General features: G+C 35.5%; 1 protein-coding gene across 1 annotated transcript in view; it reads right to left on the reverse strand.

Moving 5' to 3' along the window:
• Window positions 1-14,640, reverse strand: part of LOC126162029 (zinc metalloproteinase nas-14) — a 99,168-nt gene that overhangs the window by 54,960 nt on the left and 29,568 nt on the right. The window contains exon 3 of the mRNA XM_049918257.1: window positions 3,380-3,556. Coding sequence (XP_049774214.1) covers window positions 3,380-3,556 — 177 coding nt within the window. The remainder of the gene's footprint in view (window positions 1-3,379; window positions 3,557-14,640) is intronic.

The following is a 14,640-nucleotide window of genomic DNA, read 5'->3' on the forward strand; positions in this document are numbered from 1 at the left end:
GTGAAGGGGAAGCTGTCACCCAATAGTGAATTCAGTATCTTGTAATGTCTGCTATTAATGATTCTTCATTTGGCTGGAAAGAGCATCAGCAGGCCATCAAATGGGTTTGGCCACTGATGTCAAGCTGAAGACAAGTTCTGTCTGCTGGGTGGGTGCAAGACACTTTGCATCAAGCTGTGCTAAAGTTTTTACCTCACCTGCCCTGTACTTTCATGACCTGGCTGTTTGCTGGACTTCAATTACATTTGGAAAAGCTGCTGTATATATTATTCGTGAGCTGATTATTCCTGGTCTATCATCATTATTCTCGTGGTGCATTCTACAACCTGGTCCAGACTGGAATTGTGAACTATCGAATGATTACAATGTATCTATATTTTCTGTAAAAGAGAATGCTGCACTTTGTCTGGTGTAGCATCCGAGAACACTCTTGATAGCTACAGGAATGTGTTGTTGCTGTGTCCAGTTTTATCATATTTTTGCTTTGTGCTTGAACTTAGAGTTTTATCACTCCAAACAAAAAAAAAAGATTACATTGTCTGTGACACAGTTAATCCATTAACATAATCAATGTGCCACATGTTACAATAACAGAAAATGTGCATTTTATTGGTACACTGAATACTCCAGGATATAATCTCCACTCTTTTCACAAAATAATTGTACAAGAATTAAGTTATAATGATAGAAATCACAAAATGCAGGCTCGTAAATTGTTATTGACACAAAATCATCAAAATGTTATGTGCTGAGTGTCGTGGGCAGACAAAGATATCTTTCTCTGGAAATCAAGGCGAATAAGAGGAACTATCACTGCAATGAAGCACACCTTTGTGCATATATGTGATCTTTCATTTAGGAAAATGACTGATCAATGTTAATTACTTGGCATTTCTAGAGCCTGTATTGCCCATCTCTGGATGCTGTGTTTGTGTTTGTCTTTTGGAACCTATGCTTTCAGAACCATTGGGAAACATGTCTAAACCTCTGAATGAACATGAGTTATCAGCTGATAATTATGCTCCCATAATGTGGGAAGGTGTTCTCAACCTCTGAATGAACATGAGTTATCAACAGATCATTACGCTTCCATAATGTGGGAAGGCGTACTCATTTTTAACTGCTGTGCAGTCTGGTAGGTGGGTGTGATGTGTATGTCTAGCCACTTAATCCTTCAAACCAAAAGCCACAGACTTTTTCTTCTGGGCCCATTTAGAATCTCAGTTGTCCTACAATTAAATGTGTTCTGAAAATGTAGATGCAGTTGAAGCACATTTTCGTACTTGATGGATTTATTTTCAAGCATATGGTAGACTTCTACTATATGAAGTCAAGGTATATCCTGACTCTATTACCCTCTCTATTCACTTTATTGACATTTCACAATCATAGCCACATCAATAATCTATTTGATGATTCAGGTGGAGTTATGTGACAGCATGATCTATGACAGTGGTCATCATGTGGCCAAAACAAGTATACATGTGACCTGTGGTTCTCAGCTGTTTTTTATAATAATACGCACCTAGCAGCTAACAGCTAACTACAAAACAGTGAACTATAGTTAAGACCTTCTTGAAGGTGTTGTTTTACTGCCCAGTAAAAAATAAAAATACTTACAGAGACAGTAATATTTTAAGAAATGCTTAATTTTAATTGATGTTGGTGTACTGGACCATGAACCAAGTAAAGTTGGCCACTTACCATTGGAGTGTAGGAATAAGTAGTGCAGCCACTGTGGGGTTAGAGGATGTGTGAAAGGGGAAATGTTTTATTGTTTGTCTTCCTATTCTGTCATCTCACAGCAATGGCAGATACATATTGTGGGTGGGCACCCCCTCCCCCCCCTCCCTTGTGGGGATACCTGCATTGCCACCTGCGCCACCCACACAAGTCAGCCCCTGTTCATTTGTTTCTTTCGTTAGTCGATTCAACTGAATTGAGTTATCGAGTAGTTTTACTTTCCTATGTAGCACGTGCATCCATGGAAGCATATTTTATATGTTTCTGTCTGGCATATAGATAGCTAACACATATCTATGAGAAAAGTCACAGCCATTCTAGTGATCTCGAAACTTTCTTAAACTTTGCATGTGACTTGATTATTTTTTATTACAGTAAAAGTATAGGTAGCTCAAGATATCTTAAGCGCCCCCTCCTTGAGGTTTTTCTGTATCCACCACTGTCTCACAGGCATAAATGACGTGAACCGATCATTTGCTACGGCATAAATTTTGACGTGGGAGCAACATGGATTCATTAATGCACACTACAGAGAAGGTTATCTTCAAACGTAGTATGTATTTGTAGCAAGGAACATTAAATTAATTAAGGCTGTTATAATACGACATGATGAGTAGAGGAAAAATGTCAATAGTTAATCATTTAACCATCTGCTCACACAGACAACACAACAATACTTCATCAGGCAGTTGTGGTGTCACAATTATGGTTTTGCTGAGGGTGCCAGCAACCTGAAACTCAGAACAGTTGACATGAAGTGCACTGAATGGCGTTGACTTTTAATGATCAGTACTTGGGGCTGGCAGCCAACTTAACATGCCTTCACTATACCTAATGTATCAGGGGCTTATAACATACTAATATATGTAGGTTATCAATTAATAACAAGACATATGTACATAGTAGCCCAAGATGCTGCCACACAATAACTGTATTGGTTCTTGACCAAAAACTCTGACAACCACTGATCTATGGGAATTTGAATGTGAGAAATAGTAGAGGTGTTGCCTTCCAATAAGTGAATACTTGCCCTCACTAGCCATAGACTGTAGACACTGTAGACTGTGCAGGTTGACTGTATGGCCTTTACTCTGTTCTCAGATTATCAAATTGAAATCATTTTTTATATACACAAAACAAATTATTCTAGTTTCTGAAGTGATTACATGTGGCATTCACTGTTTTCCTTATCTGCACAACAATTGTAGAAGTATTTCATTATCTAGGTAGCATAGCAAATGAGAAGTTTAACTTAAAAATTTGAAGAAAGATTGACCTTTCCAAGCAAAGGCTTACTGAATGGTAACTCCATCCCACCCAGAAAATTATTTTTGTTACATGTTTTAGAATTTTATATTGAAACACTAAGTTTAATAAACCTTAAAACAAGCAATGGAAAATCTTGGATTGTACAGTAACAATTTAAAATAGGATAGATTGCTACTCATCACATAGAGGAGGCATTGAGCAGCAGACAGATACATTGAAGAAAGACCATTATCAAACTTAGAAAAGTCAGTTCTGTAATTGAAATACTGGTTTAGAGCATATGAAAAATGTTAGCCATTTTATTCCAAATCGGAGCTTTCATATTTACTTATATAGCTTAGAAGAATTGGAAACTTTTTTTGCTTACAGAAGTCTTCTTCAACTATATAATAGGGAAGAACTCCACCGGGCCAGTATTTATCTTCATCCAGAATAATATTTTTTATGTTATTATCTTCAGACATCATTATGTCACCTTCAAATAGGCCACTCATCTCCCAGACATTTACTTCATCATTTGGTGACCATGATGAAACTTTTGTCGCTGGAAAGGAAAGCTGATGTTTAATGTCTCATCACATTAATAAAGCATTATTCAGTTTGCTCAAGCAAATACATTCTCAAAGAAGTGTTACTGAAGTTCAAAGTGACTTGTGCAGTGTTGTTATGAACATAGGTTATAATAAAAATTTCTAATTTGTTGTAACCAGACTCGAGTAAATCTGAGATCAGGGTCATGAATGAAGTACAATGCTTAGGACTGAAAGCACATTTAATATTTATGCTAACATACAGCCAAACAGTAGTAGGACAAATAGGGAATCTAACTTCTCCAATCAGCTACAAAATCCAACAGTGAACATTTAGAAACAAATGTGAAAAATGAAATAACAGCCATCAATGACTGTCTGAAAACAGAAATTTCAGAGTTAAAAAATCACACACACAAATTTCAAGCTTTCGTAACCCATGGTTGCTTCATCAGGAAAGAGGGAAGGAGAGGGAAAGACGAAAAGATGTCGGTTTTAAGGGAGAGGGTAAGGAGTCATTCCAATCCCGGGAGTGGAAAGACTTAACTTGGGGGGAAAAAGGGACAGTCAGCACATATAACCATTTTCTTGTACAGTTTCTCACTTTTTAATTTATGTAGCAATGTATCAAACTTATCTAAAAATACAGAGCTTATATGGTACCCAGGAGTGCGATATATGCTGATAATTAATATGTTATACTCTTTAAGTTCTATACAACAACTTTCAAATGTACCTTCTTCATTCAGATGGCTAAAATTCTGTCTGACATAGTCTACCATGGAATGAACTAGTATGCAAGAGCCTCCATACCCATTGGTCCTGGCAGCCAGTTTATAACCTGTAAGTTTATTCAGGATACTGATATTTTCAGATTTTAGCCAATGTTCATTAAGGCATATTACTTTCACAGATTGTTTCACACTTTCTAGCAAAATTTCTATCATAAAGCTTCCTGATCATTCCTTCAGACAGACCTCTGATGTTTAAGTGCATAATGAAATTACTACTGCATATATTATTAGGTAGAAGGTCTTTAAAACTAATTTGACTATAAAGAAATGGAACGTCCACCTGTGTGTTGATTGCTTGTTCTGGATTCATTGTATTGGGCCAAATCCGGAAAGAATTGGCCCCTTTCATCAGTTTCCCTGTGTGTGAGCATTTGGATGATGAGTAGGTACAGTTTTCTTGACAATAATTTCAATCTCTGCTGTATCTTCTGAGGCTGATTCTGGCACTGTCTCATCTTCTGGACATGATGTTCCTGTTTGAGCTGGCACTGTGGCTGCGACTGTGTGTGATTTTGAAATTGTTTTCCCATTTTTTCATTTCCTTGGTCGAAACTGGTTGCATGGCAATTGGTTTTCTTGCAAAATCGTCATCTTTTTGTATTAATTTATTGGATTTAAATGACAGTGAAGCTAAGTGATAATGTTTTTATTAGTGAATTACATGAAAATAAAGAGAGTATTTTAAGTTGTATCTGAAAATCAGTTGTTGGCAAGCCATGCTGTTCATGGAATAGTCACTGAAGAATGTTGTCATAGAAATAGACACGTTGCGCCCTTTGAAATGTGTTAGTTTTGAAGGTGAAGGGGAGATTTTTATAATGTTTTTATGGGATCAGTTTGGAAATTATGATGACAGAGAATTATTTTGGAACCAATTAGCAAAGATTAGTAGAGCCTTATACCCAAGCTGGTGGAAGAAAGTGAAAATGTGACTGGGTGAAGAATGTACAGCTAATAGTGTTTTGTTTTGTGTTCAGCCAATGCCTAAAATTGATACCAGTAATGCAGATTCTGCCACTCTTGATAATTTAATGAAAACTGAAAGGGATGGTATTGAAGGAGATTTTAGAGATGATGAAAATGATTTGTTATATGAAGTTTCTGAATGGAGGGAAGATGAAGGAGAATTAGGTTGTCGTAACATTAAAGTCAAAATAGATCAGTGGGAACATGAAAGTTTAATAGATACAAGAAGACATATTTGTGGGATTTCAGAGAAATTTGAGGATAAAATCAGGAATGGGAAAGACTTTGTGGAAATGCCAATAATTAGAGTGAAGATAAGAGGAGTTACTGGGAGAAAAATTAGTAAAAAATCAAGAGTAGAATGTTGCAATTGGTGTAGGTAAATACAGTGATCCTAGTTTTAAGAAAAATTTACAGGAAGAAAATTATAGAAAATAAAAACAGGAATGTGATAAATATTCAAGTTGTAGAAATTTAAGAAAGAATAAAGAACATTCATTGAAAATTAAGATATGTGTTTTATAGAATTTCTGATTTTTTAAATTATAACTTTTCAGAAAACAAGCAAAACTTTTCTCAGATTTTGAAAATCATACCGCCTTAATTAAAAATTGAAAACCTGTTACTTGTAACCTAAACATATTAATATTTTGAGCCTTTTTCCTATTGCATAGCGAACTCCTAAATTGAATACACCGTTTTGAACTAGACTGTGTAGTGATTCGAGAATTTCCGTGTAAATTCTAGAACCACTCAGCCTTCTACCGTCTTGAACACACAATATTCTGGATATGAGTGTGGGATGGTAGAATCCTACTACTGCGCATCACATATTTGTGTGTGTAGGTTTAAAATCAGTCACAGGAAGAAAGGAGAGTGGCGGTCGAACGACACCGACTAGTACCTGCCAGGCAATCCAATGTTTTAGTGAGTGTGTAAGGAAGAACCATGCAGTTTATATACAGCTCTGTGCATATTATGTCATTGACTATTGTTATTAAAATAAGAATAACTGAAAAAAGTGCTCTTGTGGACTCTTGACACAACCTTGTTAGAGGCAAAACCAGTCTTATGATTCATGTTAAGAAAGGTCATGGTATCCAAGCCAACTTTCTTTTGACTGTAACTCAACTTGTTTCTAATGTCCGGCTGTATGAGAGATTTGCAGGAAGTTACATATTCATGTGGAAAGTGAAACTTTTATTGTGTATGGAGGTCAAATACATCATTAGTTGACGAAAAGTAAAGTTTGTATGTCTACTTATTTCATAAGTAGAAAGAGTCTAAAAATTCCTGTACATAGCATTATTTTATGGAGAAGAAGTGAAGAGGATTTCCAGCAGCCAGATATTCAGTAAAGAAGAGTGGCTGAAAATTCCAAGTAAGTCACCTCGTAAAGAAGTGGAAGGGGGTTTGGGGGAATAAGCTGATATAATCCAGATCCACATTCACACTTTAAGTTGTCAGAACATTAGAACATGGTGACCTGTCTGAAAGGACCAACAAAAAAGTAATTTTAAGTCAAAAATGAGAGAAGAAGCTGTTACATTTTGCAATAGCAAGCAAACATAAAACGACAAGGAAATTACTCTGATAAATTGGAATATGTTCATGTATCCAATGGAGCAAAATTTAAATGGAAAAATGGAGAAGAAATGAAAAATTCACAATGATGAAAATAGTAAAGAAGATTTCGATATATTTGTCTAAGAAGAAGTATGCATAGAACGCTTCAACCAGGAAAATCCAGTGCGGCGAATATACAACTCTCACATACATCATGGGGACGCAGATGCAGAAACCAACATACACCCAATGCCGCCAACACCAGTTGCTGTTAACCGGTGCTGATGTTTCTCCACATCCACTCACCTGCACAACACAAATTCTACGTCGGGGGAGCATGAAACAAAACTTGATTACTTTAGTACGAAGTGGTACAAGATACTGTTGACTGAACTTTTATTGTGTAATTACCATATTTAAAGTTAGTTTTAAATGCTTGCAAGAGATAAGTCATATAAAAGTATAGAAAATATACAACAGGTTGGGGAAACTCAAGGCCCCTATGGCCATGAAAATTAGCAAATAAGTGCCTGACTGGGCTGAGTTGATAAATTTAATTAAAGCTGAGAGTCTTAAGTTAAACTCATTAAGTTCTCAATTAAATACCCAGAGTGAAGCTTTAAATGCTCGGAGTGCGACTCTAAGTAAAGAACTAGACTTAGTAAATTCTCAGTTAAATGCTCAGAGTGAAACTCTAAATGTTCAAACGACAAATTTAGGTTTGTTAAATGCCAAAGTCAACTATCAAAGCAAAGAATTTAGTAAACTATGTGAAGGCATGGGTGCTTTGAAGACTGAGTTCGATGCTATAAGTAATAAAGTAAAGAATTTAAAAGTAGATTTAAAGAACAAGTTGGCAAATTCTTTAACCACTCATATAAATCGTATGTTTACTGACCTTAGTCAGAAACAGAATGATACTTTTCAAGGTTTATCGAAGATGTTAGAACTTGACATTGAGAACAAATGAAATAATGTAGAATCAGAACTTATTGAAAAGTTAGGATCTTTTGAAAATGTGTACAATATTAAATATAATGATGTATGACAGGGAATAAATCCTTTGAAAGAGAGTGTAGATAAGCATAATGAAATAATGCCAATCATTCAATCACAAATTACAGGTGTAGATAATGTAGATAATGTAGAAAGGAATTTCAAAGAGAAAATAGCTAACTGCGATATTGTAAATGTGATTAGTTTCGAGGAACAATTAGGAGAAATTATAGATCAATAGGTTACTGAGAGAATAACATCTAAGAATGTGTCGACTATTCCTTCTTCTGAACTTAATGATAACCAGGAAGGGTATGGATGACCTGTGGAGAGAAATTAAGCTTATCCAAGACAAAGTAGAAAAAAAGGGTAACTTCACCTAATGTTGTGTTCACTAGTGAAGCGGTGAGTGATTTTCAGTCAGGAACTAATTCAGGGTTATCTGGATAAATCCCTAAATTTAAGTCAGATGGAGATGTACATCCGACCTATTTCTTAAAAAGATCTAACCAAGTTTTGCCAAAAAATTGAGAAGAATCCAAGGAGATCGAATTTGCTGTGGGGTACCTTCTAGGGGAACAGTAAATAATGAAAATTTTTCCTCTTGAGAAGACTTTCAAATGAAATTTAAAGAGAAGTACTGGTTTGCCAGTGCTCAAGAAAAGTTAATATCAGATCTGTGGGAACCAAAATATTATAATAATATTTTGATTGGCATTTAACACAAGCAAAAAATAAATAAAAAGTGGAGGGGGGGGGGGGGGAGGAGTACAATGTAAAGGATGTAAAATTGTATATCCCCCAGGAACGTTAACATTCTGAGTTAACGAGGCAGAGTAACGACTGTAGGATTCCAAGTTGTTATTGGTGTTTCTTCGAAAATAGTTTTCTTGCACTGAATTCCTTTAAAATCTTAAACTATTCTGTCATCTATCCCCCAGGGATGTTAACATTCTAAGTTAACGGGTGGAATAACGACCGTCGGATCCAGAGTTGTTTTTGGTGTTTTTTCCAAATAGTTTCCTGCACCGAATTCCTTTAAAATCTAGAACTATTTCGTAATCTCATTGCTTAGAAAACCAGATATGACAATGAAATAGAGAACAACTTAAGAGAATCACAGAAAAAAATAATATCTAGATGACATAAACTAAATAGAGTATTATATTTGTGGAAAATATAATAAGATGTGACTATCTGAACAACTGTACCATAGTGTATAGATTTTTTTATTTTGTATAGAGTATTTTGTACCTTTTATGAGACGTGATGTAGATAGGAGGGTTTGTATAAATTTTGAAAGGGGTGGGTATTGTAGCTAAAAGCATGATGTACAAGAACAGTTAAATCATGGCTAACACAAAACACACATCACACCTTTCAAACAACCCTCACAAACAATTGTGCCTGATTTTTCATCATTTGCATTTCCATAGGGTTGCTAGGATTTCCTTTGGCAACCTCAAAGGGTGAAAGTGGGACAAGTACGTTCTGTAGGGGACAATTTAACACCAGACCTCCTCCGGCAACTCACACAAGTACGTGAGGGGTAGGGATCCTAGGGAAGGGGGGAAGGGGGGGGGGGGGGGGGAAGGGTTTCCTGTCTTTGGGGCTATCTTCTTTCTCTTCTTCGATCCTAGCATCCATATCTATTCTTTCCTTTCTTACTTCTCATTTGAGGTTCCTGTCTATTTTTCCCCTCTTTCCATATTCACAAACTTCTATCACTGAAGTCCTTCCTTATTTCCGTGGTTACTAAAAACCTAAATCTTATCTTTAGATAAGAATGAAATGATGATCAAATCAAGACCCTAAGCTGTCGACAGGCATTGATATACATCAATGGGGACAGTTGAAAATGTATGCCCTGACCAGGACTCGAACCCGGGATCTCCTGCTTACATGGCAGGTGCTCTATCTATCTGAGCCACCGAGGACACAGAGGATAGTGCGATTGCAGCGATTTATCCCTTGCATGCTCCCCGTGAGATCCACATTCCCAACTTAATGTCCACACACTACATTTGTAGTGCCCCTGTCCATTACACTCATTACTCGTGGCAGACAATCTTACCGAGTCCCGTAAGAGTTCGGACAATGCGTGTGTATCCAGCACAGAAGAAGAGGGTCAATGGCTGGTTAGCCTTAACTATATGAAGATGGTATCTGTTCTTTTGGACATGACGCTTGTATTCTGCATTGCACACTTTATGATGGGGCAGATATTTGTCATAAAGATTAAACTGAGACTGTTGCACTTCATGAATGCACCATAAAGTACTGTGAGTTTAGTTTGTTTTTGTTCTATGTGAAATGTAACTAACTGAGCTAGAGATTAATGTAGTGCTCTGACTGTGGCATGACATATGTTTTTTATGGTTGTAGTTATTTCTTTGTTGCTTTTCAGATTTGTTTAATATGATTTTTGCACACATGTCATTTTACTTTTCCATATACAGGGTGTTTCAGAAGTGATGGTTAATATTCAGGGATATGACAGGAATGATCATTCAAAACAAAGAAGTCAAGTAAACATGGGCTGTAAAATGCATACCTTAAGAGCTATGAGCAATTCTTGATCTTCAGTACTGTGAAACAAATCTCCTCCACTGCAATATCTTTGCTTTTCATTTGCTTGGAAGTGGTAGTATGGACCAAAACCAGAAAAATATCCAGTAAACATATGCTCTACAATGCTTACCTTAAGAGCTATGAACACTTATTCAGCTCTGCTACTTTGAAACATAACTCTTCTAATGAGCAATTGCTCATAACTTTTAAGGTATGTGTTTTAGAGCACATGTTTTCTGGACATTTTTTCTTGTTTGGACCAACACTTCCCAAAAGATAGAAATCAAAGAGCTTGCAGTAGAAGAGATTTGTTTCACAGTATTGAAGATCAAGGTATGCATTTTAGAGCCCAAGTTTCCTTGACTTTGTGACGAAGCAAGCTGGGATATTTTTACTTCCCCTCTCGTTTTGCCATCTGCCTCCTTAAATTCGTTTTTTCGCTTTTAACTAATTACCATTAACATACAGTACAATGGATAAAATCTGCAGTTTCATAAAAGGGAAAGGTTGGCCCTCAGTTTTAAAGAGTATAGCACCAGATCTAGTTTTGTGCTTAGTTTTGTGTATGTCATCAATTTTCTAATTTATTTTGACTGTTCGAAGTTAATATTTTTTGTTATAGGGTAAAATTAGTAGTAATTGTTACATTACTTAAATTCTGTTGTTGACTTACAAACAAGTATAACTTCTGTACTAATTATAAACATTTGGAAGATGAAACACTAACATTCTTTAAGTATTTATTTGGCTTTATTCAAAAACATGTTAGCAAAGCCAGCCCTAAATTAATTCCAAAGTAATTACCAGGTTTGTCAAAAGTATTGTTTGCATAACTATATCTTTTAATTTCATAATTTAAACAAATAATTCGGCCTAACTCATGCAGTAGAAGAAACTGTTGAAAAGACAGAATTTTTTATGTATTCAGTTAATTTAATGAGTTAAGTTTGAATTGTAATTTCTGTAAGTTAAACATCAAACAGTGTGTAGTTTCAGTGCCTATTATTGTGATGATATATAAGAGCTCGATTTTTGATCCTGAGACAGTTAGTACATGGCCGAGTTTCAGACAAGAAACCAGTGTTGATTAGAACAACAATAATGCATCAACTTAACCATGGAATAAGTGTTACATTAATAGGCTACATATTAAAGCAATGAGGGTGTCTGTTCAATTTATTCAAAAGACTGTGAAATGTGTGCTTATATTTTTACTATGCATAGATGTTCAACAGTAAATTATTGTAGCAGTATGTTGATGTTTGCCTGCAAACTATTAATGAGGCTTATTGAAAGTTCAACAATAGTGCGCTGGCCATATAACTGTGTATTGTTAGGGGGTTGTGAACATTGAAAGTAAAGAACTGTGAAATTCAAATGTGCACCTGTCGGCTACATTATTTAAAGTAGTCAGTGCTGAACTTCCAGTTTTTCAGCCAGTGTAGCAATGCAGTACCGACACCGAGGGCAGTCAATGAGGAAATAAAGCAGGCAAATGTCACAATTTGTTTATTCTGAATTATCATTCCTGTCATATCCCAGAGCATTGACCATCACGTTTGAAACTCCCTGTACATTTAATTCACTTGTTAGTGAACTTTTGATTGATTTCATTGTCAGCAACTTGCTATCTGTAAATATGGTTTTATAGTTTGCTGAAGTCACAAACTAGAAGATTTACCTGAAATTTTGAAAAATATATTGCTGCTAATGGAAAGGGTCCTGTGTATTGCTTATTACATTTGCTTGTTTTACAAATCCTTGGTGAGAAAGTGAGGTGTTGGGATGTGGTGCTATAGAAGAATGTTGAAAATTAGGGTACTAGTAAGATAAGGAATAAGGAGGTTTTATACAGAATGGGCGAGGAAAGGAATGTATGGAAAATGCTGACAAGAAAAGGGACTGTATGGTAGGACATGAGGTAACACTTTACAGAACAACTTCCATCATATGAGAGGGAACTATAGAGGGCAAAAACTGTAGAAGAAGATAAATATTCAAGTAAATGCAACAAATAATTAAGGCTGTAGAGTGAAAAGAGAGGAATGTGTGGTAGCCAGCAGGCAAATAATTGAGGCTGTAGAGTGAAAAGAGAGGAATCTGTGGCAGGCAGCAAACTGTGTCAAACAAGTTGGAATAATAATGCTAAGACCTGTGAACAAGTTTTTATTAGTAGCCAAGAAGATTGCAATGTTGCTGTGTAAAATAATTTTTGCAATTGCAGTCTTTCTCAGCGTATTCCATTGATGAAGTCTTCTCGGGTTATCAGCTGAGTGGTGGTGTCGTCTTGTTGCAACATTTCGATGAGTTTCGTGCCCATCATCTCCTGGCAAAGTGAAAGAATTTTGCTCTCAACTAATTGTATATGTTAGCAAATTGCTTTTATTTCCTGTGTGTAAAATCACATCAAACAAACACATGTATATACATAGTTGATTATGGAATGCAGAATGTTTTTATCATTTGAAAAGTAACAAAGAATTTGTCTGTGTTTTGTAAAATACATGTTAAGAGAATGGCATAGGAATGTTGAGGCATAAACAGTCAGAGTTAGGTTTTAAAAGTGACAGAGTATTAGAGGTGATTAATTATTAACTATGGATATGTTGTTTACAGTTACTATATTGGTTTCTGTTTTGTATGACAGCTACACTGTGATGCCGAAAAGAAATCATTATTGTTTATACAGAGGTAAGAACCAGTTTGATTTGAAGGACAGTGGAAAAGATAGTACCACAATGATGGTAAGCTGTAGAGTAATTCTGCAGTGTTCATTTCATGTAACAAGTAATTGGGAGTTGTCTTCCCCTGCAAATTTGTCACACACAAATTGTGTGCCACAACATTAGATAAATTGGAAGGATGGATTCACTAGAGAAAACTGTAAAGCAAGAAGAAGCTGTAATTTTGGGGAAAAAAATCTTACAAGAGCAAACAATTTGATGTATATGCTCTGAAACTTTACCTTATTTGTATATAATAAGGTATTAAACCATACACAAATGAGAACTGATGTAATACTTACTCTGCCTGTATAAATTACCTTTATTTGTTGGGGAATAAAAATAGGATTGTACACTAACAATATATAAAATTCTAAATTGAATAATTGTCAGCAGCTCATATAGGTAGTAAAATCATATACAAGATGTGTAAGATGAGTCTAATGAAGATTTTGTTTTGCATAAAAAGATCATTATTTTCACAAAAGATTATGAATGGCAACACTAAATAATTTACCACATAAGAACTTTTAGAAAATTATTCATATAAAAAAGTAATTGTAACAGATTTTGTAACAAACTGTTGGAATGCATTAGTCATTGAAAATTTATGAAATAATATGAAGTCGGAACTGCATGGTCTGTCTGTCTACATATCTTGAGTTTTGTACCAGGCTTTTTAATTCACAGTTGTAGTGTCACAAGTGTCCTGGTCATGAATAATAAATAACATTTAGTATTAAAAAGTCTTATTTAGCTGGTAACCAACATGAGGACCAACCTTGTAATTTTTATGATAAATAATAACTTGTGTTATGGGAAGGGTAGATAGCTACTCACTATATAGAGTGTCTGAGATGTTGAGTCTCAGAAAGGTACAAGAAGAAGCATACTATTCAGTTTAGCTTTTGGCCAAAAGGTCTTCTTCTGAAGTAGAAGCCCTGTACACATTCACATGAGCACAATTTTACAAACATGAGCACTGTCTCTGATTGATGTGACCACTGAGCCATGTGGTCTAGGATGTGCGAGTTGTGCTTGTGTGAATTTCTGGGTGCTTTCTGCTTCAGAAGAAGGCCTTTTGGCTGAAAGCTAAAACATATAGTAGTCTTTTTGTTGTGCATATCTGCAGCTGAGTGTCTCCTCTATATGGCAAGTAGCAATCTATTCTTTTCATAATACTGTTGTTATTCCATCCTGGACTTTCCATTATATGATAATAATTTTTGTGGTTGATTTAATACAATGTATGTCAAAGTATGCTTATGGTGCAACTTTCACAACACTATAGCAGCAAAAAATATGTATCTTGGAACAAACACTATGTTTGGGCTATTTGAGAATATAAATGATAATATTCAGTAATTAGTTATTACATTAGACATTTAAGCAAATGTATACATTTCTGATTACTGCATACAAGTAATCGAAAGCTACCTAGTATTCTAATCCTATTTCTGGTCTTTGCTTTCTAAGTGTGAG

Source organism: Schistocerca cancellata, chromosome 1, assembly GCF_023864275.1.
Source record: "Schistocerca cancellata isolate TAMUIC-IGC-003103 chromosome 1, iqSchCanc2.1, whole genome shotgun sequence".
Classification (NCBI taxonomy): Eukaryota; Metazoa; Arthropoda; class Insecta; order Orthoptera; family Acrididae; genus Schistocerca; species Schistocerca cancellata.